General features: G+C 48.7%; 1 protein-coding gene across 1 annotated transcript in view; it reads right to left on the reverse strand.

Annotated features, from left to right (window-relative positions):
- The window catches only part of LOC119395548 (ABC transporter G family member 23-like), a 31,939-nt gene extending 6,844 nt beyond the window's left edge, over window positions 1–25,095 (reverse strand). Inside the window, exons 1-4 of the mRNA XM_037662528.2 lie at window positions 25,064–25,095; window positions 23,298–23,386; window positions 15,044–15,220; window positions 12,058–12,144 (exon numbers count right to left, since the gene is read on the reverse strand). Coding sequence (XP_037518456.2) covers window positions 12,058–12,144; window positions 15,044–15,220; window positions 23,298–23,386; window positions 25,064–25,095 — 385 coding nt within the window. The remainder of the gene's footprint in view (window positions 1–12,057; window positions 12,145–15,043; window positions 15,221–23,297; window positions 23,387–25,063) is intronic.
- Window positions 25,096–25,742: the final 647 nt, after the last annotated feature.

The following is a 25,742-nucleotide window of genomic DNA, read 5'->3' on the forward strand; positions in this document are numbered from 1 at the left end:
GCGATCTAGCAACGCAAGAAGGTGGGGGTGTGTTCGTCAAACGTATATGAAGTAATGTCGCTGTCTGTGTAGTTAGTCGGGTTGCCTTAGAAATTACGTTATTCCAGGCAAAGGAATTTGCCAGCGCTATTAACTGCCGTGAAATTGCATCCTGAGACAGCATATCGACGTTTACATCGCCCATTACCACAAATGGAAAGCCAGTAGGGCACAAGTACTCAAAAACGTCTTCAATGAATTTAGTGAACTTTACACCCCGAGGGTGGCCTGTAAACGATCACAGCGAATGTTTTTTCTAAGCGAACCATGAGGCACTCTACAACTTCATTCATCACGGAAAATTGGGGGACAACTTCATGATTTAAGGATTGTTTAACGTAAATAGCCACTCCACCACCTCTGCCAACGGGACGCACTAGGCCATTGTAAGTGTAGTTATCAAAATATGGTGGATCTTCGCCTACAGTTAGCCAGGTTTCAGAGAACAGCAGCAAGTCAAAGCTAAATGTAAGGGAGCTAAATATATTGAGGATCCTATCCGTCTTGCGGCGTATGCTGCGTGTGTTTAAATGAAAAACCTTTATGCGCCTGCGCGCAGCCCCAACCAGACTATTCACAGAACTGCTATCATGATAGTCATCATTAGGCATTGCTATATCAGTGCTCATCTTAAACGATCGTCTATCAGTTTATGCATGTTCCAAAAAAATAGTTGTTCACTCTGTGGCAGTTCCACCCCCCTCCACGGTCATCTTGGCGAGGTAATCTGCGTTTCTCATCTTTAGTACAGGCGAGGTCTCGTTTCTACGAGCAAAGATCTTGCCCCCCGATGTCCAGACAAATTTCCAACGGGTTTCCTTCCTTCTCTGAATGGCTAATCCAAGAAGCTTTTTTCCGTGTTTCGTCAAGTGCTCATTGACATATACCATATACTGCAGAGGACGTTTGGCTGCCGAGGTCCTTGCTGTCTTTCTTTGATTTGCTTAGCATAGCAAGCTTCTTTGTCCTGCGTACAAATCGGACTACTGTGTTAGTTTGGTCATGACGAGCAGTCGGTACTCTGCGACAGATATCCACGTCAGCTGCAGTTATTTCCTCTTGACACCACAGATTTTCTTAACCGCATCAAGGGGTTCAACATTGGATGGGACACCCTTAATTTCCAAATTATTTGAGCCCTGATAAGCTTCGACCTCCTCTATTCTGCGATATAGTCTGTCATTTTCAGCTTTGAGCTCTTGGTTTTCTTTTATGACAGATTGAACATCTGCTCCGAGTTCTTTCACTTCATCTTTTATATTTCGAAGTTCCTTTCTTAGTTCTCGTCGTAAGTCTTCGATTGCTTTAGCAGTATCGCGCGCATTCTTCGACATGGTTAGCCATCATAAATGCGTTCACTTGCAAATGATGAAACAGGAACAGCCGAGGTCCTTGCTCTCAAACCATTCATTAATAGCGAGGAGCTGTGGGAGACTGCCCTGCGCAGCTCCGATCCTACCCTCCAGGACCGAGCCCTGAGGTGGGCTGAGGAGGTAGCGGAGGCCCACCACAACTGGTAGTCTGACGTTATGCCACACGAAGTGGTGACGGACGCTTACTGGGACTGGATCACAGACCTCCCTCTCTCCCCTCCGGCTCCTCCCCTTCCTTAAAAAGGGAAATAAAGTTTCTTCACTCACTCTGTCCGCAAAAAAAAAGAAGAAAAAAAAAAGACCCGAAGAGATTCGTTGACGAGACCCATCACAATTATTTCTGGCTTTCTATATGTTCCTCATGTTGAATTCCAATGGCCGAGTCGGAGCAGCCGAAGGTCTTCGAGAGCGAGCACTCGACTCTGGCGTGGAGAAACGCATCCAAGTAAGCGATCGGAACAAAACCAGCGCCGCTTCAGCAAGGCGGAAGCGGAAGTTCTATATTTAAGGTGCCGACTCGCCCAGGGCCATTCTCGTGCAGTAATTCCTTTCCGCTGTCGAATTATTTTGAATAGACCATTCTCAAGCACACGTGCGCCACCAACGGGCGTGCAAGCGCTTATGGGAAATGTGTTTACGCTGTCCCAGGATGAGCGCGCGGGCCTCACGCTTTAGCTCTCCGCCTGCGCTATGCCAGCACTCTTCAGATCAAGTGAATTTCGCAAGGTGCAACATATCACTGCGTAATTTAATCATAAACTACTACTGTGTTTAGCTGCGACGGCCTCTCTACAATTTCCAGCGTTCTAGCGTTTCCGCGTGTCACTGTTGGACCAGCTGAGCGGTTCCGAAACACTTTTTTACAGTGAAAGCTGGTATGAGATCACAATAACAGCCGATTTTAATTGCATAGTTGTTCGCCGCACCGCCGGCGTCCGTAGCTGCTATCGCACACAATGGGGAAAAAATATCCAGGATCCAGTGGGATTTGAGCCCATGCCCTCTGCGTGGCAGTCGAGTATTCTTCCACATAGCCACGCCGGTGCTTGAAACCCCGTCGCAAGACGAACCAATACAGGCGCCATGTCGGGCAAGGAATCACGTTAACAGATGTAATATAGCGTGGTAGAAGAGTACAACAACATCCAAGCGTCACACAATGCGAATTGCGTACCGAGTGGGTGGTTTAAAGCTTCCCACCCATTACAAAGGGCTCAACCATAATTCATCGACATCAGCCACAGCCTCACCACAGCGCACATAATGCATCGTAGATATGAGCAGGTACCTCGCGTCTCCGCAGAATGATGAATAATGGCATAGTGGGTACTTCCCTACTCAGCAAAAGTATGATTATTTATGGCGTAGTGGGGGCCTTGCAACTGTACTTGCAGTAGTCGCCCAAAGAGAGTTTACAACGGTATCTACAAAGTCCGCTCCTCCAGCTTTCACTGTGACTGTGCTGCGTGTTCCGCGCAGGACTGGTATTTATTTTTTCGGCGTCAGTGTGACCTAAGGCATAAATTAAATATTTACACAACTCGGTTTCCTAGGTGAAGTCGAGGAGCAGTAGGTGCAATTCGCGGACCCATTTGGAATCAACGTCCTTCGACGCCGTCGACGAACATAATGATAGGTAAAGAAAAGATTACGCGAGAGAGTATAGTCAGCATTTAGTAAAATAAGATGAATTCGATAGACAGCGTGCGCGTCGGCCGCACCACAGGTAAATGATAAGTTTCTATCACCTTTCGTTGACACTAACTGTCGATGTTGAATTCTACAAACGCCGGTTGCTTTTTCGCATGTTGGCTCACAGGTGGTCATGCCGCAGATATGTATAGTCGTGAGCAATATAAGATGGGGCACTGAAATTACTTTTTAAAGCCCGTGCGGCTAAACGCAGTTGGCAAGCGCAAAAGTGTCCGGGACACTAAATTTTCAAGCGGAAAGGTATATCTGGCAGTTCAATACGTCACACGCATATCAACACATTACAAATAATTGTTGAATAAACATGAATTCGGTGTTCCAGCTCATATCGCTTGCATTAGTATACGTCTCGTAGGTATCGGCACGTAATAACGCGCATGCCGCTTAAATGCTGCATCCGATATACATCCGTTCAGTAATACCTACACTGACGGCGTTAGTCCTACTACATTTCATGTGCTAGACACAACATTAATTAACACTAACAGACTAGATAGCCAAAAAAAGTATAGGTGATGTTATTTTGTAGTAATTATGACGTAAATGCCAAGAAAGTAAAGTTGACGACAAGATAACTTGCCGCCGGCAGGCACCGAACGCATTATTCGAGGGTCGCAGGTTCGGTCCCTGCCAGCGGCAAGTCATCTTTTCGTCCACTTTCTTCAAATTTACATCCTAATTATACTACAAATAAAAGCCCCTATAGTTTCCTTGGCTTTCTTGTCTGTTAGTTCTCATTAATGTTATGTCTAGCAAAGAAAAATGAGCACTAAAGTTTCCCTTCTTTCGTTCATTCAATGCAAGGGTCTCGTTCAGGCAGACTGGATGCCTTCAGGTAGTATTGTAGGGATTATAGGCCAGCTGCTAGCTCGTAAAAAGATCACGTGCTTTGTGACGCTAGCAGGCAGAAAAAGAGTGTGCGACACTGGCCGTCATGGCTACTAGCGGCGCTGACTAACACTCCTAGATTTAAAACCCCACATAAACCCCATAAAGTGGACGGGAGGGTGACCACCGCCGTAGCTCAGTGGTATACATATATAGAGCATCAGACGCGTTATTCGAAGGTCGCAGGTTCGGTGTGGATGCAGAAAGAAGATGAAGAATAGAAGAGCCGGCCCGCAGCATGGGCGACGCGGGTCATACGGCAGCAGCTGTCTCTGTGTCGTTCCTTTACGGATGCAAGGATAGTCGAGAAGCGGCGACGCGTTCTTCTCCCGCGGAAAGTTGAGCTACTTGGTATCGAGCCCAAAAAGGACACGATTACGAGCAGGGTTGCCAGTGGTGGCTACTTTTCGCCAAATTGGCGAATTTGAGAGGCCCGTGGCGACCTAAAATTATGAATGGCGACATGGCGAATTTTTGGCGATTTTCGGCTTAGGTCTCCGCAGAGTTATGCATCCTAAGCTCAGTGTCTTCCCAACAAATTAGCGGCAACATTCTCTGTATTTTTCTTGGTTTTAGATCCACGAGTAGAATGTGCACATTACGCGTCATTCGGTATGTCCGTCCTGTTACTCGTGTGTTGCAGGAGGTGCTGAACGTTCCCCAGCGACATTCTAGCAAAGTGTAAGTCAGCGTACTGCCTTGCAAACCGCAAGAGGTCAGTGTTTGATTATAAGTTTATGGCTTTAGGTGCTTTAAGCTTCTCTAAAGTTTCGTTTCTGAAGGGGCTAGACGACGGGTTGGCCGCGTGTTCCGACCATTTGTTCCGCGAAAGCTCCAACTGTTCTGAATAGCTTGGCGACTTATTCACTGTTGCAGTACCCCCAATTCAGCTCGTAAAGACTGTTTTGGAATAGCAAAGGGAGGCCGATTCGCGGCTATTCGTGCAATAAAAAATATTTATTGAGGCATTTTCTACTGTTCTCGGTGAGCGTGTGCGATGAAAACCATTGCTATATAACATTTTACATGTTTTGCCTCATCATTAATAACGCATCGGATTGACGCATGTAGGTATAGGTGACTATAAGAAAGGGTCGGTGGCGTCCGGTATCATATTAGTTCACACTGAAAAGGTGTAAGACTCACTAATGATCGGTTCCTGTAAGAGTTCTGTCGTGTTACCTTCAATAAACCTTTTAATCCTTTTAATTCATATAAGGGTACGTAAAGCTGTCTACAAACAACGCTTTCATAGTTTTCGCCCAAGGTTTACCAAACATTTACCTTCGAAACGGGCGGACAGGGATGGAAGGATGTCATGAGCGTTTCATTCATTCACCCTTGTGCCACCACGCACATCTTGCGGCTAGTCGGAGAAGCTGCACCATGCACTCGCATGGTGAAGTGGGCGATACGACTGGCAATGAGAAACACCAATATAATTTTAGGGTCTTGGATATTGCTGTATTCTACGGGGCTATACCTGAGTGGAAATTTTTATTACTAGGTATACCACACACATATAGAATGGCGACTTTTTTGGCGAAATTTGTGAAAAAATGGCGACTTCTGGCGACTTTTTGCTCGTCGTTTGGCGACATTTACTCGAAAGTCAGTGGCAACCCTGATTACGAGCCTCAAGGGGCCAAGGTCCTTCTCGTCCCCATCATGCTAGGGGTCCTGGAGTCATGCCCTTCTTTTCGTTTCGTGCTCCCTCGGCGCCATCGAGCAGCAGGCGACGGAGCAGCCGCCTCGCTCGGCGTACGCACTTGTGCTCCGGGGGGCTCTGGGATTGCTTAAAAATGGTCTGTGCCAGCTGGAGTTTCAGCGTCACAGTCATTATGCGATCAATCGCTCGCGCCGGAACTGGAGCTTTCCGACTCGGAGTTGTCGCTGTTGAGTAGATGAAACAAAACCGCACGCTTTGCCGAGCCGTCGATGTCGTCCGCCATTGCCAAAACTCGCGACTAGGAGGCGCTGGCCGCGCCCCCAAGCAGGCAATGGAAATGCGCCCCGCTGAGTTCCTGTCGACTTCGCCGATTTTGGCGGAGGAACTTTTCATGGTCCACGGAGTGACACACTTGACTCCCGCTCTCACTGCCATTGGAAAAAACTTGCTCCGACTCCGCCACTGAAATTTAACATTATTCGCTTTCATGGTTTTGCTACCAGGCGCCCTCAAGTGCATGTAATACCCAAGTATGGTCTTAGTACATGTAACTAACTAACTAACTAACTAACTAACTAACTAACTAACTAACTAACTAACTAACTAACTAACTAACTAACTAACTAACTAACTAACTAACTAACTAACTAACTAACTAACTAACTAACTAACTAACTAACTAACTAACTGACTGACTGACTGACTGACAATCAGATAAATAAATAAATAAATAAACGCCATTGAGTGACGCTCGAAGTCCCACACGTTCAACTCAAATATAGTTACGAGGATATCAGGATATTGTTATTCGTGCAGTATCGATATATGGTAATAGTGATTAGCATGTGAACACGCTAACAGTGCGGCTGTGACTATACAGGGGTTGTAACGTAAGCTGTACAGGACCTTTAGTATGTAGGTAAAATAAATTATGGGTGCACACACAGTATTGGACATATGACTTACTATTGTCACGTGGTTTATTCACGTACAAACGTGAAGGAACGATGAGGAACGTCGAGGAACGTCGAGGGTCCAAAATCCAAGCAAGCGCAAGCTCGGGTCGCGTGGCTACCACTCACGATGTGGCTTGCTTTCTTGGCTGCTTCGTCGTCGTCTCGTACTCTTCACTACATTGGCCCCTGGTGAATAGCGGAGTCATCCTGGCGACCTAAGGCGTTGTCAGTATAGCGGGGTCGTAATAGGGCTTCAGGCGGCTGACATGGACGATTTCCCGACCACGACGACGTAAATCGTGGGATGCTGTCAGAGGCTCAACCTCATAATTGACAGGAGACGTGCGAGAAAGAATGCGGTAGGGCCCCTGATATCGGGCACGCAATTTCGAGGAAAGGCCAGGAGTGCTCGATGGGATCCAGAGCCAAACGAGGTCACCAGTCGTGAAAGTAGAGAGAGGTCGGTCGGTGTCGTGCCGTAGCTTTTGGTGGCCTTGGTCCTCGGTGGTCAGCGAACGGGCTAATTGTCTGCAATCTTCGGCGTATCTGGCAACGTCAGAAATCGCAGTATATTCAGACGAGTCCGGCGTATAGGGAAGCATAGTGTCCAGCGTGCAGGACGGGTCGCGTCCGTATAAAAGAAAGAAAGGTGAGAAACCGGTGGTCGCGTGCGTTGCGGTGTTGTACGCGTACGTGACGAACGGCAGGACGGTGTCCCAGTTGGTCTGGTCTGATGCCGTGTACATTGTCAACATATCACCGAGTGTGCGATTAAATCGTTCCGTGAGGCCATTCGTCTGCGGATGATATGCGGTGGTCATTCGATGAACGATGTTGCACTGGACGAGCAAGGCCTGAATAGCGTCAGACAGGAAAACACGCCCTCTGTCGCTCAAAAGTTCACGGGGAGCACCGTGGCGAAGGACAAAGTTGCGTAAGATAAAAAACGCAACCTCTCTTGCGGTAGCCGTTGGAAGTGCTGCAGTCTCTGCGTAACGGGTGAGGTGGTCCACGCCAACAATGATCCACCGATTCCCAGAGGAAGTCGGGGGAAGCGGGCCATATAAGTCGATGCCGACGCGGTCGAATGGACGTCCCGGACAAGGTAGAGGCTGAAGTGGACCGGCTGGGCGTTGAGGTGGAGCTTTACGCTGCTGACAAGCAGTACAAGCACGTACGTACTTGCGCACGAACGTGTACATGCCGCGCCAGTAGTATCGCTGACGCAAGCGGTTGTAAGTCTTCAGAGCGCCAGTGTGAGCGCTTTGCAGGTCGTTGTGAAAAGCAGTGCAGACTTCTGTGCGCATGTGGCGCGGGATCACTAGCAACCACCTCCGACCGTCAGGTGCGTAATTACGGCGATAGAGGAGGCCGTCGCGGAGTGCGAAATGCGTGGCTTGACGACGGAGAGTTCTTGACGCCGGATGAACCAATGAACCAGTCAGAAAGTCGACGAGTTCGGAGATCCACGCATCCTTGCGTTGCTCCGACGGCATGTCTGCGAAGTCAAGGGGCGTCAAGACAGCTGACGTGGCTGACGGCGAAGCTGTGTCAGGCTGTAACGGTGAGCGGGATAGCGCATCAGCGTCCGAGTGCTTCCGGCCGGATCTATACACAACACGAATGTCGTATTCCTGCAGCCGAAGCGCCCAACGACCGAGGCGGCCTGAAGGATCTTTCAGAGATGAGAGCCAACAGAGCGCGTGATGGTCCGTGACTACTTCGAAGGGGCGGCCATAAAGGTACGGACGGAACTTGGTCAAAGCCCAGATTATGGCGAGGCACTCTTTTTCAGTGACTGAGTAGTTGCACTCCGCTTTCTTCAGGGTTCGACTCGCGTAAGCAACAACGTACTCGTCGTATCCTGGTTTCCGTTGAGCCAGTACAGCACCAAGACCGACACCGCTGGCGTCAGTATGGACCTCCGTAGGCGCATTAGGGTCAAAGTGACGGAGTATCGGAGGTGACGTTAATAAGCGCCGTAGCGTCATGAAAGCTTCATCGCACTCTGGTGACCAAGCCGACAGGCCGTTAGAGGCTGTCAGTAGGTTGGTAAGAGGTGCGATGATAGAAGCGAAGTCGCGCACAAATCGACGAAAATATGAGCACAGCCCAATAAAGCTTCGGAGTGTCTTGATGGAATTGGGCTTGGGGTACTCGGCCACGGCACGAAGTTTAGCGGGATCCGGAAGAACGCCTTCCTTGCAGACGACGTGACCTAGTATGGTGAGTTGGCGCGCAGCAAAATGGCACTTCTTGATGTTAAGTTGAAGGCCAGCAGAGGCGAGGCACGTGAGAATAGCGCGAAGACGAACTAGATGAGTCGGAAAATCGCGGGAAAATACAACAATGTCGTCAAGGTAGCACAGGCAGGTATTCCACTTGTGGCCACGAAGGATGTTATCCATCATTCGTTCGAAGGTAGCTGGGGCGTTGCAGAGTCCGAAGGGCATCACCTTGAACTCGTAAAGCCCGTCGGGAGTAACGAACGCAGTCTTCGGGCGGTCAGGGTCAGCGAGTGGAACTTGCCAATAGCCCGATCGTAAATCCAAGGACGAGAAATATTCTGCTCCTTGCAAGCAATCGAGGGCATCGTCGATGCGTGGCAATGGGTATACATCCTTCCGAGTTATCTTATTCAGGCGGCGGTAGTCGACGCAGAATCTGATAGAGCCATCCTTTTTGCGCACAAGCACGACAGGGGACGACCAGGGGCTCTCAGATGGCTGAATGACTCCGCGCGTGAGCATATCATTGACTTGTTCATTGATAACACGGCGCTCTTCCGCCGAAACGCGATATGGTCGTGGGCGTAAAGGGGCATGACCACCGGTGTCGATGTGGTGCGTGACGCTCGTTGTGCGACCCAGAGATGGCTGACCGCAGTCGAAGGATGAGCGGAACTCTTCTAGAAGGGCCAATAGTTCGCGTCGATGGTCCAATGATAGATCCGAGGACACAGAAGGGTGAAAAATGTCTGACTTCGGAGTTGCCGCAACAGGGGCTGTCATGGCATTCAGCTGGTGGTGAAGTGGGGCTTCAGCGAACTCCAGAAAGCGAAGCAGGTCAACGGCATGTATGCTTCCCAAACATTCCCCGCGAAGTAGACGAACGGGCGAGGTGCGCAAGTTGGCAATCGGCATGATGGTAGCGCCGGATTCGACGGTGAGTACGGCAAACGGCAGTCGTAGGGCGTGGCGGCGGAGAAACAGCTCTGACGGGGCGAACAGGACAGCGCCGTCAGGAGCGGCCGGACAAGTCAAGGCGACAAGGGTGGACGTGTTTGGGGCTACGTCAGCGTCGGCAGCAATGACAAGTTTACATGCGTCAGATATGGTAGGCCCCGAAACAGAAGATTGCAGCGGCGTAAGGGCGACTTCTGCTCGGGCGCAATCTATGATGGCGCGATGACGTGAAAGGAAGTCCCAGCCGAGGATAACGTCGTGAGAGCAGGACGGCAGCACGAAAAACTCAATGACGTAAAGTTCGCCTTGAATATTAACGCGCGCGGTGCACACGGCTGAAGGCGCTATGAACTGTGAGTTCGCAGTGCGGAGCATGAGACCTGAGAGCGACGTGGTCACTTTTTTTAACTGGCGGCAGAGGCTCTCGCAGATTACGGAAACGGCGGCCCCGGTATCAATTAGCGCTTGGGCCGTGGTCCCTTCAACATTAACGTCGATAACGTTTTGCGGCGAAAAAGACGGAGGCCTTGGGCAGTTCGCTTCGCATGCAGTTCTTGCCTCCGGAACTGCAGCGATCAGTTTCCCTCTTGCGCAGCAGGTCGGCGACGCATAGGTGACAGGGAGCGTCGCCGAGGGGACGGTGACCGGTGGGTGTCGTTGGGTCGTTGATCACGGGCATACTCCTGTGGCGACCGGGACGACGACGCGACCGGCCTGCCGTCGGCGTCGAAGTGAGGAGGGGCGTAGTTTGGGGGCGACCTGGACGACGACGCAACTGGCATGCCCACGGCGTCGAATGTTGGAGGAACCAGGCGGCAATGGCGAGCGACGTGGCCGGCGAGGCCACAGGAGAAACAGATGGGCCGATTGTCCGGGGTTCGCCACGCGTCGGAGCGGCGGAAAGACGGAGCCGAGGGGTTTGGGATGGGCGGCGACGAAGCATACACGGATGTTGGCAAGACACGGGGCGGCGTAAGTGGCCGAGGTGGAGCGTAAGGCATAGATTGGTGATACGCGGTGGTCGCCAAGGCATGGGACGGCATCAGTGGTCGAGGTGGAGCAGAGGGCATAGGCTGTTGAGGGGGCCGCGCAGCAACGGCGGCGTAGGTAAGCGGCGCAGTGACGGGCGGTTGTTGGAACATGGGTGGGAGAGCCTCAGCAACTTGCGTCCGAATGGCTTGTTGAATGCCCGGAGCCAGAGGATGCGCCGACTCGTGAGTGAGCGGCAGTAAGGACAGCTGGCGTGCGACTTCTTCACGGATGAAGTCTTTGATCGTGGGCTGGAGAGTCGGCTGAGCGGCCGGAGGGGCAGCTAGCTGCAAGCTGGAGAGCGTGTCGGGGGTCGGGAGGGCCTGACGGGCGATCGCGCGCTGCCTGCGCAATTCGTCGAAACTCTGACAGAGGGAAACTAGCGCAGCGACTGTGGTGGGATTCCGCGCGAGCAGCAGCTGGAAGGCGCCGTCCTCGATGCCCTTCAAGATGTGGTTGATTTTGACCTCCTCAGGCATAGCGGGGTCGACGCGGGTGCACAGATGGAGGACATCCTCGATGTAACCCGTGTAGGTCTCACCCGGTTGTTGTGCACGCTGACGCAAGCGCTGCTCGGCGAGAAGCTTGCGAGCCGCAGGCCGTCCAAAGACGTCCTTGATAGCAGTCTTGAAAGCTGACCAAGATGGAAGCTCGGCCTCGTGGTTGTGATACCACAGTTGGGCTATGTCGGCAAGGTAGAATTGCACATACCCAAGCTTCATTGAATCGTCCCATCTGTTGCTGGCGCCGACTTTGTCATACCTCGACAGCCACTCGTCCACGTCCGATTCACCGGAGCCCGAGAAGATGGGGGGGTCCCGCTGAGGATACACGGCGCCACAAGTGACGTGGACAGCCGAAGGGCCAGGCTGGGAAGGAGTCTCGGTGGCCATGTTGGTATCACGAAGGGGGGGAAGCTTACGGGAGCGAAGATCCAGGGTCGTAGGGGAAACCCACGCACCTCCACCAAATGTCACGTGGTTTATTCACGTACAAACGTGAAGGAACGATGAGGAACGTCGAGGAACGTCGAGGGTCCAAAATCCAAGCAAGCGCAAGCTCGGGTCGCGTGGCTACCACTCACGATGTGGCTTGCTTTCTTGGCTGCTTCGTCGGCGTCTCGTACTCTTCACTACACTATATATACCGGTAGCCATGAGACACACAGAAGTCGCAAGGAGCTAGTGTAGAGTGGAAGGACTCACCTCCCATGAGCAGTGCCAGATAGAGGGCGGCCATCGATAGCAGCAGGGCCGTCGCCTCGTCCTTGGACATCGACGAAGTCAGGAACCCTGCAGTCATGGGACATTTGGTATATCGCTTCAAAGCCGAGGAAGTGAATATAAGGGACACACGAGAGCCAGCTCACTAACTGCAGGTGTAGTGGAGGTGTCGTTGTCGTCCTCATTATCATCACCCGTGTGGAATAGAACTTTTCGAACCATTCCGTACGATGCTAGGGCACATGGGGATAAAATAACGCATTTAGTACTCAGAATAAATGGAAATAATAATAGAGTAATGTAGAATGCAACAGGAAGGAAGCCACAAATATGTCGTAGACTAATTTTACCAATTTTCTCAACCACTGGTAGCATGCATACAGCATATATGACACGGACCGACCTTTCCCTTTAGCATATTTCTCCATTATGCCGTTGCGGGATGAGTGACAAGGCGTCGCGGGTATTTATGAAAGCGGTGATGGCTTGCTGGCATCGTGAGCACGGCTATAATTGTGGCGTTCTTTTCAAAAAGAACGATATGCAGAAACCCAAACTGTGTTAAATTTCACGGGAGCGTAAAGCGTGCCTAAGTATCGGTAACTTCTGAAACAGTTGGAATCAAAATGGGGAAATTCCTGATTGTAGCGTGAAATCAATAAGGCAGTTTTTAATCAAAGATGAGATAAATGCTGCATCTGTTTCAATCAAACTGAGCCACATTCATTAAACCAGCACTGCGTCAACAATCGTGACCAAAACACCCAACATGGTCTCCTCCAATCTGTTACATTTGTGTCCTCGTTGCTTTGCTATCGTGTTTACGTGCCACAATCAGTTTTTTAGGGCGAGTTGGCACTTCCTGAAGCACATGATGTTGTAAGGCAAAACTCGAATATAAAGAGTAAGAGGGCGACTTTCTTTCTTCTTTTTGCCTCGTAGTGTTCCTTTTCGAGTTTAGCTCAACAGTATCATGTCCTTCTTTCGCTCCAAGAGGGCATATTTGAAACAAAAGACATATAAAATCAAGATATTGGGCACCAATCTATTCCTTGAAGAATAAGTGATCCGAAACAGCACGGCACAGAAAGAGCTCGGAAGAAGAATAAGAAGAGCTGGAGCACTTTTCCAGGCCGCCAATAGATGCCAAGAACAAGAAAGCGCTGCCGACAGTCCAGAGTAGTGCGCCTTTTGCCACGAAGGACCACTCGCTCTTCAAGTCTAGTCATCGCCATTACGCCCATGCGACGAGGACATGTTATTTTTATCGCAACATATTGCTATACCGTACATTCGAATCGTTTTAGATTTATTTTACGAGCCAATTAAAGCCTGAAATGTTCCAATCTATAAGAGCCAAATACAAAGTTTACTCCTGAATGCCGACGATAGTGGGCTATACAGATTTTAGCCACAATAGAGATTTCAGGTATTTAAGGGACATGAACACACTGGCAAAACATGGTTGGAGCAGGCCCGACCATACTGGCAGTAGGTAAAAAATGTGTTTTTCTCAGTTTCAGTTAAAGTGCATTTGGCTCTTTCAGAAAAAAAGATGGTTGATCCCTCTGTTATAGGAATCGGCATAACACGAAAGTGAAACGTGTCGTCACAGAAGTAGTTGACTGCTTTAGTGCATTGGTATATCAGAGCTTGTATAACGTCTATTGTTGTTTGGCAGATGTAGCACCGCCTGATGTGAGGCGCGTTCATGTAGCCTCCGTTATGTGTTTGGCGGTAGCTCATTGGCCAAACGCCCGCCAGCCATCGTCGAGGACCGAGAGGTCATGGGTCCGACTCCTGTCAATGGAATTCGTTCTTATAGTATTTTTTCCCTGCCATTTGATGGCGTTCATTTTGCTGACGTATTTCCGTCACGGAAATACGTCAGCAAAAGAGTAAGAAGGCGACTCCATTATGCAAAATTTTCGTGACGTCATGAAAATCTTGGTGGACCCCGGCCCAAAACACTTTCGTGTTAAAAAAAAACGCCACGTACAAACATTTGGTCAGCACGTGTAGCGTACGCGGCAAAAACCCTGAGGTAGCGGAAGAAGTGGCGATCGCCCTAGCCATCGTTTGCCCCGGTTGCAGATATATACTAAGTGACTCGCAGGCGGCGGTCAGAAATTACGCACAATCTGTCATACGCCTCGTATGCGCTACAGCATTCGTATACAGAATTCCAACTAATATGATAATTCACATGACTAATGTATATGTTATAAGGCCCTGGAAATTATATTTACAATCCGAATGCTACGCACTGTAGGTAGTGAGATGATGACTACAATATCTGCAACAACGTAGTGCCCGGTACAGTGTTGGCCAACACACGATTTTTGTGATAAATAAGGTTTTCTGCCTAAAGTGACACGTGTAGGATTGGCAACAGATATGCACAAGATAATAGAGGAGTATAGTTGAAAATCACGTGACGTTCCAATTGCCGTTAACCTGTCTACGTTCAAGTTGTCACGTAAATGGAACATAAGGTAACGTATATACTGTCCCTATGCTTATGCACATCTCACAATGTGCACCGTTGTGCTTATGCAGAGTCCGGTCATTGTTGAAAAAACGCACCGTTCGGTTTATGCCACGGATCGTCGTAGGAGGTATGACGCAAGGGCCGGAATAGAGTTCCTAATGTGTAAATGTGTGCCTAATAAATTATTTCAGTCTCTGTAACTGCCCCAAAAAATTGTGCGGTTATGCTGCTTGTACTAGCGGCTGAGCGTTCCCTTAAACAGTGGGCCGGATTGTACACATTGGAAGCTGTACCAGTATTGAACGTACTTATTGAAGCTACTCGTTTGCGTGACTCAAGAGTGGATCGTACTGTACACCTTAAACAGGTGCCCCACTATTGAGCCCAATGACTGAAGCTAATCGCGCTGCGTGACTATGTCCCTTCGGAATATAAACCCTTTTCCTGTGTTAACCCACGGAATTCTGCATATCGTACCGAAGTTCATGCCGCAGAGCGCCATGAGCACGGGTATGAAGAAGGCGGCGCCAAGGCTTCCGCGCACCGGAGTGTCGAAGACGCTGACGAACACCACCAGCATGAGTACCGTCTGCATGTACGCCATGGACATCTGCACCACCGCGTGGCTTGTGATAACCTCCACCGGCGTCACGCCTGCGCACCCAAAGCACATGGCCGACTAACAAAGAAGATGCACAACTGAGTTACCGACGCATCGGGACGCAGGTTTGCCTCCTAACTTCTGCGTGCTTACGCCATCCGAATGCTACGCACTGTATGATCCTTTGCCCAGTTTCTGTACTATATTTCATTTTCCCGGATCGCTGTCACACGCGCGTTTCCTCTCAGTGTCACAAAAATTTATGCGAGAATATATAGAGGTGACGAAAACACCCAGGTACCAAGGTAGGTATGACGTTGCGTATACCTTCGCACGGCCCCGTCGTTTAAGGGGACCCTAAACCACCTCCGATATTTTTTCAGACATTTCAAGTGAACACGCGCATCGTGTGCAGAATGTTGTCACAGTCAACGATGCCACACGTGGCAACGCTACAAGCCGCGGGCGCGCCACAAATTCCAAGAAACAATCCCTTCTCCTCTCTGGGCCTTTCTGGCCTCTCCAGTGACGTCTGCGACGCTAACAAGTTGAATCTGTGATGCTCTCTGCAAGCGATGCTGCGATTGGTCGAACAAGAACCTACGACTTCCGGTTAGTCTGCAAGCAGCTTCCCGCACTCCTTGCTGTTCTTCGTTGTGCTGCCCGCGTGTGCGCGATTGCGAATCGGCAACTGCGGCCCGTAATGCAACTGCCAAATCGCTAATGTAACAACAAAGTCACGCCTAGCGGTCTGATAAGCTGCGCGAACTGAATCCGGCAGTGTTTTGTGATGACTTTCGTGCATCAGTGTGCGGTGCTTGGCTCCTCATCTCGAAAGGAGGTTCTCTGCCACGCCGTGTCGCCGTACGGGTCCATCATGTTGCCGATTCCTTGAAGGCACGCGTGCAACACAGGATCGATTCAGATTCGAAGTTTATTGCCACATAGTTACAAAACATGTATAAACAGCAAGGATGGTGGGATAAAAGCTGCGTAGAGGCAGCTTCACTGGACCCAGCTCCCCGTACAATAACAGCAGAAACATGACAAGAATTCCCACTTGTCGCAATATTAAAATAGAAATACACAAAGCAAAGTGATAAAAATCAGCAAGAAAAACACATTTTCAAGAAACAAAAAAGCAAGGTTGACATTCATAATATTAGTTGAAGCAATGCGTTTTTAGGAACATAACGTATGTTTTCATCGCATAGTCTATATTTATTTAGTGTGGAGGGAAGGCAGTAGGAAAGTGTTTGAAGACCATAGTTTGTGCGTGGTCGCGGAACTGCCCAATGTTCGGTGTGTCGGTTTAAGCGAGATGATTGGTTGGTTCACATTCACATTCATTCACAATATCATTTATATATATAACAAATAAAAGTGAGCCCAGTATGCGGCCCTAAGGCACACCATGTCTAATAGGTTTAAACGAAGAGTGATGTCTATTTATCGCTATGCATTGTTTTCTATCTGTTATGTAACTTCTAATTAAATCTGAAACAATTCCGTGAATGCCGTAACAATTTAATTTACCTAATAAGGTTGCATGATTTATTCTGTTGCAAGCTTTTGAGAAATCTAAAAATACTCCCCGTGTTAGTTTTCTAGCCTCAATATTTGTTCAAAATTATTTCTTTTAGTTTAAGAAGAGCAGTTTCAGTCGAACAGCCTGATCTGAACCCACGTTGTGACGACGTTATTACAGAATGCTTGTCAAAGAAAGAACTATTTCTGAGGAGGATAATTTTTTCTAAACCTTTAGAAAACAAAGGACGAACCGCGGTCTATAATTGCCTCTTTCACCACATTTGTGCGCCACAGTTACCCTTGCAACTTTCATCTGTTGAGGAAAAATGCCAGACGCTAATGCCATGTTGTAAATGTGAGTGAGACAAGGTGTGATTAGGTCAATGACATGAAGGATTCGTGCAGTCTTTAGCCCATTCACAGCCTCACTTTTGCTTCAGCTGAATTTTTTGAACACGTTTAGAATTTCATTATCGTCAGTTTCATACAGATACAAAGAATGTGTAAGGGGGCTGTGTAAATACATCAACGCATCTTGATCATGAGTGCTTTCAGCCAATGATAGAAAAATTCGGCAGATCCCACACATTGTGGGAATCGGGTTCATGCGAAGCAGTGAGTGAGTACTTCTATGCTGTGTTTTATGGCTTTGAGCCAAGCGTTGCTTGGTGGATCGACGTGTTTTTGTAAATGTAGTAGCTGTGTGCAGATCGTGGGCTTACCAGGCACGTCGACAACACTGGTGTTTGAAGGGTAACTTATGGTGCGACGTAACGTCAGCCCTCATGTTAGAGTATACATACGTCAGCATTACCGAAAGAGTGCACTTTATGGTGCAATCATGTGAATATCATACGTAACTTTTGTGAATGTATTCCTCCGGGGTCGAGCAATGCTTCAATATAGCTTGCTGGACCACAGGAATACAAATGTAATGTTTATTAGACTGCTATAAAAGCGGAGCCAACACTGGAACCACAGACGTTAATCTGATATGACACCTGTATCGTAGGAGTACATATATGTAGTGCTTATTCCTTTCTTGTAAAATTAGATTACCGATATTACGCCTGCGTAGGCTGTTCTTCCAAACCAATTTCCAGACCAGGCGTGGCTCTGTGGTAGAATACCTGATTGCCACGCAGAATGCTTGGGTTCGATTCCTGCTGGGATCCTAATTTTTATTCTTTCCATTTGACGGGTCAATGCTGCCGATGTCCAAGTTTCCCTTAACGCTCTCGCATTTATATTACCAATGTCTGTTCCCGCCGTTCCTGGGTAGGTAAACTGTAAATCACCTGTGGCGCATATCCGCACACCGCGGCCCGTGGTAAACAGGTATGTGCCACACGTGTCTGGAGGAAAGGGTTTGACGACGTACGCGACAGGATTTTCAAGTTATTCATGTCACGACCCGACAGTCATATTCCTCAAATCCTCTTACCATCCCATGCCAATTTTGGTCTACACCTAGTTAAGGAGGTGATCATGAGAGGACGTAGGCGGCTAGATAGATAGATACGTAGATAGAAACGCTCAAAGTGCCAGAGGTTCGCTAAGAAATACTTCGAATTTAAAATATTCATTGAATTTATTTGCTAGGTCTTCATCTTTAAAGCTCTCGCTTTCTACTTTAAGCTCATTAGCAGTAGAGGCGGGCCGCGATCGTGACAGGACAGAATTCAGCTTATTCCACATCTGCTTTACATCCACAATGCGATCAAACATGGAGTAGTAATAGTCACGCTTGGCTTGTTTTATCAACTTAGTCAAGTTATTACTGAATGTTTTTAAAACACTTTCAACACGCCAGGGTCACAAGTACACACATATAAATGGCACAATGCATTCTTTTTCTTTATGATTTGGATTAGCTAAAAGGAAATCCATGGTTTACGAGCTTGTTTTGGTTTTTTTCCTTGCTTATAAGGAAAATGTTTCCGATATACTGAGCACAAGGTATCAATAAAGTGGTAATAGGCCTCATAAGAATGGAAGCTTGAGCGAGTTGGTATGCGTTCATCTTTGTGGAACAGCGCTCACGAGACGACGACGAAGTAAAAGAAGGCACAGGACAGGCGCTGACTCGCAACTAAAGTTTATTAGGAAAGACACGCATATATATAGGTGATGTGCAACAACAAAACAACAACTAAAAAACACCAAAAGCGAAAAAGACCCAAACAAGTCTCAGGCAAGTAAAAGCAAACAAAGCAGGTATCATACTCTGCAGGTGCTGCAAAGGTATGAAAATTCTGAGTCACTCAGCGAAATCGATGGCATGCTAACACACATATCTCCTTTTCTTCTAATGTGGAAGGCCTCGATCACTTCCCTTGCTACCTGTTCTTTATGATGCGATAAAATCATTGTGTCACAGAAGAAGGGTGCGCAGCCGCATTCGTGGCAATGAGCGGCGAGAGAAAATGGCTTTGTTTCTGTCAATGATCGTTCGTGTTCACGAAGACGAACGTTAACGCATCTTCCGCTTTGGCCAATGTGCCTTCTTTTACTTCGTCGTCGTCTCGTGAGCGCTGTTCCACAAAGATGGTCATAGGCCTTTTCAGGTGAAGAACAAGACATAATGTCATTCGAGCTTAGCAAGCTTATTTCTTCACGAAAGCAAGATACGGATCACGGATTGATGTCTTGAAAGTAAATATCTCTTTCCACGGAATGTTTTTGTTTAGCTTGTACACTAGTAATTAGATATATTGGCAAATGATCACTAATCGTAATACTAATCGTACCATGATGTAGTATATGAGCAGTATTTGTTATAAATAAATCTATTAAAGTAGCTGTAGTGGCTGTTACGCGAGTTGGGGTAGCTATAACATTCGAGAGGCTGTACGAAAGAAGCAGGTAGGAAAAGTCGGTTTGTTTGTTTGAGGTTGTGAGCATGTCGATGTTCAGATCCCCTCCAAGCATTACCATAGAATTGTGTTTTCATTTACGAACCTAAAGTATTCGTCTAAGAAGTGGAAAAAACTATTGATGCTGCCGTGAGGTGGTCTGTAGACAACAGTAATCAGAATTTTTTCAGATTTCAAGCACATGACTTCAAAATCTTCGCAGCTTCGAGAGCAATCATCAACATACTCATAGCTGATACTAGCTTCAACATATATGCATACGTGTTCATGTGAACCACATTATACCCATCTGTATCCACAACATCGGCATCACTGGAGCACCAAGTTTCACTTAGCATAATGACGAAAAACTTTGATTCTCTTCGTTCAGCGAACTGGGAGCACAGAAAAAAAAACACAAAGGACGAAGCGAGGAACCACATAAGACGAGCGCTCGTCTTATGTGGTTCCTCGTTTCGTCCTTTGTGTTTTTTCTGCGCTCCCAGTTCGCTGAACGAAGAGAATGAATTACCAACTGGCCTACCTTTCGATCCTCCTGCAAAAACTTGAACCCAAATTCATCAAGAAAACTGCAAAACTCGCCCTCTTAGAGTCGATACACACATATCCGCCAGAATTGCGGTTAATTCACAGGGACGGCTACACTTCACAGCCATTTTGAAGCCGATTGTTCAATAAGAGCCAAAAATGAACATTCCAAAAAAAAAAAGCAAAGGAACAGCGGCATGAACATAAAGGTTAATAAAACTATATGTAAAAAACCAATTTTTGACGAAAATGTTACAAAGTAGAGCTATTTATGCCTGGTGCCCCCATGAGCAACACTATCACAGGGATGAATACGTAAACGTAACAATGGTGCGGTACAGGCTATAAGGCGTAAATAAACGGTACTGTTGAAAAAGGCGAACTTGATGAATAGTACCCGAGCTTCGTTTAGTCGGGCAGAGTGCAGTGCATGTAGATCAGGAATGAAAGCTAAGCTCAAATCCACAAAATATCGGTAAATGTAATTAGCTTTCCGAATAAACATGCCTTTTATTATCCAGTGAAATGTCACAGGAACCAAGAAGAACCACAAAAATGTGTATGCCTTGGCCCCATTTTATCAGTGGGCACAAAAAGCGTGAGCTCAATCAGGAGTACAGGGCACTTAAGTACCTCTGCCCAGGTCACAATATTAATGAGAACTAACAGACAACAACGCCAAGGCGTTCCTTGGCGTTATTGTCTGTTAGTTCTCATTAATACTGTGTCTAATAAAGAGAAACGAGCCCTTAAACAGGCATCTTCTTTCCTTCTGTCCAGGTCAGCATCACAGGCACTATGTAGGACAGGCGATTGCTCGGATTTGCGCGTGAGGATCTTCCCCTGCGACATTCAAACAAACTTCCATTCTTTTTCACGCCTCAGTTGTCGAGCTTTGCCCAACAGTCGCTTATTCTCAGCGCACAGGTGCTCGTTCATATAAACAGGGCTGTTCGTCTCAAAGCCCAAAGTGCCAGTGTTGAGCCGGACGTGTCGTGCTGCAGAGATAAATCTGTCTCGAGCAGACCGAGTCGTGAACATTATGATGACTTTTGGTTTGTTCTTATAAGGAACACGATGTGCAACATCCATGTCATTTTCAGTTATACTTGTACTGAGACACGTGGCAATCTGTCCCACACTTTTTTTTCATATCTTCATTAGAGACCAAAGGCAGCCCCTTCACTTCCAGGTTCATGTTTCTACCGTACTGTTTCGTCTCTACTATTTTTCTTTTTGCCTCTTTCAACTCACTTTTTAGTTGCTCATTTTCTTGTTTACATCGTTAATTCTCAGCCGCGACCGCAGTGAGTTCGCGACGGAAAACGTCGCGAACTCACTGCCTTCGTTTATAAAGCCAATGGAGTCACGGATGGTTGCAATTTCGCGGTGAATTTCTGCATTTGAGCCCGCAACCCCGCTAGCGTCTCATCTTATGTCCGCCGCAAACGCCTCAAGCTTAGATGACAGGTCAATCAAAACCTTAGCGACTTCCTTAATAGTACCTCGCTGCTTATCAGCAAGAGACTTCGTTACATCGCACAAGCTTCCAGCATTTGAAAGCGCCCTAGCCTAGTGGTAACACTGACTCATATACGATGCACTGGGACACTCGCGGCAGCAACAGCGGCGATAGGAAATGAACTGTGCAAGAGCACAACGTACTCTAGACAAGTTGATTAGATGACGCGTGTACGTCGCCGCTGCTACTGCCAGGGTGAAACCAGCTGTACGGTGAAAACACCTCCCCCAAGACAGAAGCGATAAGCCGTAGTTACAGCAGCCTCAGGCAGATGGCGGGATGCACATAGCAGTCGTAGGGAGCCTACATGACCGGCCGGTCATGTATGCCCCCTAAGCAGTCGCAGTCCTGGTAAAGCCAAAAAGCAGCAGTGGTGAGTTGGTCAAAAATCTTGTATACTTCGAAATTAGCCCAGTCCAGGGGTCCTTACAGGTATAAGATGAGGCAACAGCCTCTGCAAAAATCCAGACAAATTGATTAGATGACGTGTGTGCGTCGCCGCTGCTACTGCCAGAGTGAAACCAGCTGTACGGTGAAAACACCGCCCCCAAGACAGAAGCGATAAGCCGTAGTTACAGCATCGTCAGGCAGATGGCGGGATGCACATAGCAGTCGCAGTCAGGTATAGGATGAAGCAACAACCTCTGCAAAATTCCAGACAAGTTGATTAGATGACGTGTATACGTCGCCGCTGCTACTACCAGAGTTCGTAGGGAGCACGGGTCGGCACGGCAACAACAGCGGTTACCTGAGGAGCACGGAGTTCACGGAGTCGCGGCAACCAGAAGTGCACGCTGTTTCGGAGAGCGCGTCAGCGATGACGGTATGTCACGTGAGATTGTCAGGGGCACTCGGCGAGGAGGGCAAAGCGGCTTTGGGAGACCAATCGACGAGCGGAGGGTAGCGAAGGAAAGAATGAAACGGGCGATCGCTGCGTTTCGATAATCAAGCACGCGAACTTCGCTATTACGGCACCATTTCGAAAAATTCTCACGGCTACGTGTTCGTTGTAGACTGGTGCACAACTGTTACACCACAACTAAATTTGGACCTCTGGGTGGTTTGGGGCCCTTTACGACGAGTACACGGAGCGGTTGAAGAGCATTAGCGATAATTTTGCATGTAAACTTTGACAAATTACTGATAGTGCTTGTGAAGGTTGCCAGTAGGCATGAGAGATAAATTAAGCTCAGAATAACAGAGAGCTGAGCTAGTTGGTAAGTATTCATTTTAAAAAGACAGGGCGTGCAAACACGGACACCAGAAAGAAGTCAGGACACCACAAACGCCGACTAACAACTGAAGAGACGCACAACGGCTGAAAAGAAAGAAGGCACGAAAACTTATCTGCGCATGCCCATGCAACAGGCGAACCTATCAATCGGCACGCGTGGCGGTCTGAGCCAACCGTCGATTAACTTGCATAAAGATGAAATGAAATGCCTTAACTGTTATCTTCCACGTAGACCGCCACGCGTGCCGGATTGATAGGTTCGGCTGTTGCATGGACATGCGCAGATAAGTTTTCGTGCCTTCTTTCTTTTCCGCCGTTGTGCGTCTCTTCAGTTATTAGTCGGCGTTTGTGGTGTCCTGACTTCTTTCTTGTGTCCGTGTTTACACGCCCTGTCTTTTTAAAAATTAAGCTCGTTCGACTAACTGGCGACGGTGGCGTACCAGCTACGATGCAGCGTCCACGGATTCCTTCCTGGTTCTCGGCCACGAGCAACAACGCCGTCAGAGACATGGACAGGGCGAACAACGTCCTGGCGGCAGAGAAACGAATTCAACTCAGAAATCACATGAAGAACCAACACCAATGCGCACTGCCAAAAGCAACTTTGCAGCGTATTAACCGACTACTCGTAACGTTTTCAAGACGGAACTACAGTCGAATCCGACTATATCGAACTCGGGTAAATCAAATTATCCTTTATATTGAACTAAATTCGATAACGGCAATGCTTTAACGTCAATGCATAGGAAGATCTATGGCTACATCGAACAAAAACAGCCGGTACACTTGATATTTCGAACATCGGGCTGTGCGAAACTCCCCGAGGAGTTGGCTTTCCCTCAGAAAGCTTAACGCGATAGCGTTAAAGAGCTCGTTTCGCAGAAAGTCCGATGTCCGGCTCGGAGTCGGTGGAGGCGTCTTTGGTTGTGTGCGAAAAAACAGGGTTGTCCGTAAACGAAAATTCGAGGTAGATGCAAATGATAAAGAACCTTCAATTAGAGTGGGACCGGGGATTCGAACCTGCGACCCCTCGCTCCGTGGCGCGATGCGCCTAGCCGCTCGGCCACCACGCATACATCCTGTAGCGTACTAACTGCGAGCTATTTATATACACCAGGGATCGGCAACCTTTTGAGGCAGAGGGCCGAGTTGCATGAAGCCGGCACGGCGGGCCACACGGCAAATCGAAATGGGGGAGGGGGGAGGGAGGGGTGTTTTGTAGGCAAACAGAAAAAATCAAAATGATGCACAAAACTGGAATAGAAATTACGGTTATTTTCAACACGCGTCTCACAACATTGCAATTTATAAACATAGGTGGCAGGAAAAAAGAAAAGCTCCAACTCTTTCAATGCGACTTTTGGTTCTGAACATTCTTAACCAACTCCACGTTAAGGTTGCTCACCAACAGACGCAACAATTGTGAAGGTGTTCATCGGCTGGCTATTGGGGAGGGGGGGGGGTATGTTTTGACGCCGTGCCGGGGGCCGCATGCATAATACAGCCCCGGGGAACACAGGTTGCGGACCCCTGATATACACAATTTAGCGTTAGTGGTACGCACATCTCGGAGGTTCTTCAGCGGCTGGACTATCAACAGCGAGATGGCGCAAAGGTCCCACGGGCGCGCTCTTAAACGGCATCGCCCCGCCGAGTGGCCGTGCTTCGTCGCGCCGCATGGATGGATACTGGAGCCGGAGGGCGTCCGCACTTTGGCTTTCCTTGCGGCACGGTTTAGGTCTCCACCGAGAAGCGAAGCTAGGCTGGCGATTGGGAAGGCGATACGAACACGGTCCGGTTACGCTATCGCGTGTTCTACTCTTGAAAGCGAAGCTCAAGCGACCTTTTGGATTTTGCTCACGGAAATGGACTTTCTCGCATGCATTTGGGAGACCGTGCGGTGCAGCGCGCCTCGATGGCAGTGTTCCTTCGTACGTATCGAGGCGCCCTAGAGCGGTGTGCTTAGAAGGACGCCACAGGGACGAAGTAGAAACTAACGCCTGCCATCTCGTGGTTTTCGACAACGTGATTCCTGGTCTCTGCGTCGCCGGCACGCCGCTCGCTTCTCAGCTCGTTTTGTTCACACGATATTGTAGTGGATCAAACCAACGAAGTGACTGGCGCGTATAGGAGGGTCTAGTGGAAGAGAACGAAAAGGATGGAGTTGTGTTTGATTATGTTTGTCTGAGTTGCTCTTGTACGTTACATTTGGTGGCAGCGGTGACAACGGTAACCCATGCTTACACGGAGCAAGGCTTCCGCTGCGACATCAATAGTCGCTGGTTCAGCGATGAACCCTATGGAGGACGATACGTCGTCGCCGGCCGTGGGACCTGCTGTCCCGACTACGGAGGGAAGCTTGGCAGAGGCCGCGGGAGCCCCCGTCTCATCAAACACCCCGCCACCCGCACCCCGTCAGCCTCTTCCGTCGGAGTTTGATGTCCAGGGCGCACCAACTCACCCTCCACAGTCAAGCACCGGACCCAGTCTACCTATGGCAGATTGCCTGCAAGCCCTGGCTTTACAAGGTGAGGCCGACAGAAGAGCCCTCATGCAAGATTTCGAGACTCGCTTTGCTACTCGCCTGCTATCTCTTGAGACCGCGCTTGCCCAGCGTACCTCCACGGCAGATGACGTCGTCGCAGACCTGGCTGCACGGGTCTCTGTCATCGAGGCACAGTCTAACCGTCAGCAACGCGTGTCTACACCGGTCGAACAAAACAACATCGGTCGAGCTCAGTCTCGGTTTTTTGGAGCACACCTTCTACCACCTACCTTTGATGGTACCACATCGTGGGCAGCATTTCTGGTGCAGTTCGAGTCTATTGCTACCCTAAACGGCTGGACAGTTCAAGACAAAGCCCAGGTGCTCGTTCTGCAACTCC

This window comes from Rhipicephalus sanguineus, chromosome 6 (genome assembly GCF_013339695.2).
Source record: "Rhipicephalus sanguineus isolate Rsan-2018 chromosome 6, BIME_Rsan_1.4, whole genome shotgun sequence".
Classification (NCBI taxonomy): Eukaryota; Metazoa; Arthropoda; class Arachnida; order Ixodida; family Ixodidae; genus Rhipicephalus; species Rhipicephalus sanguineus.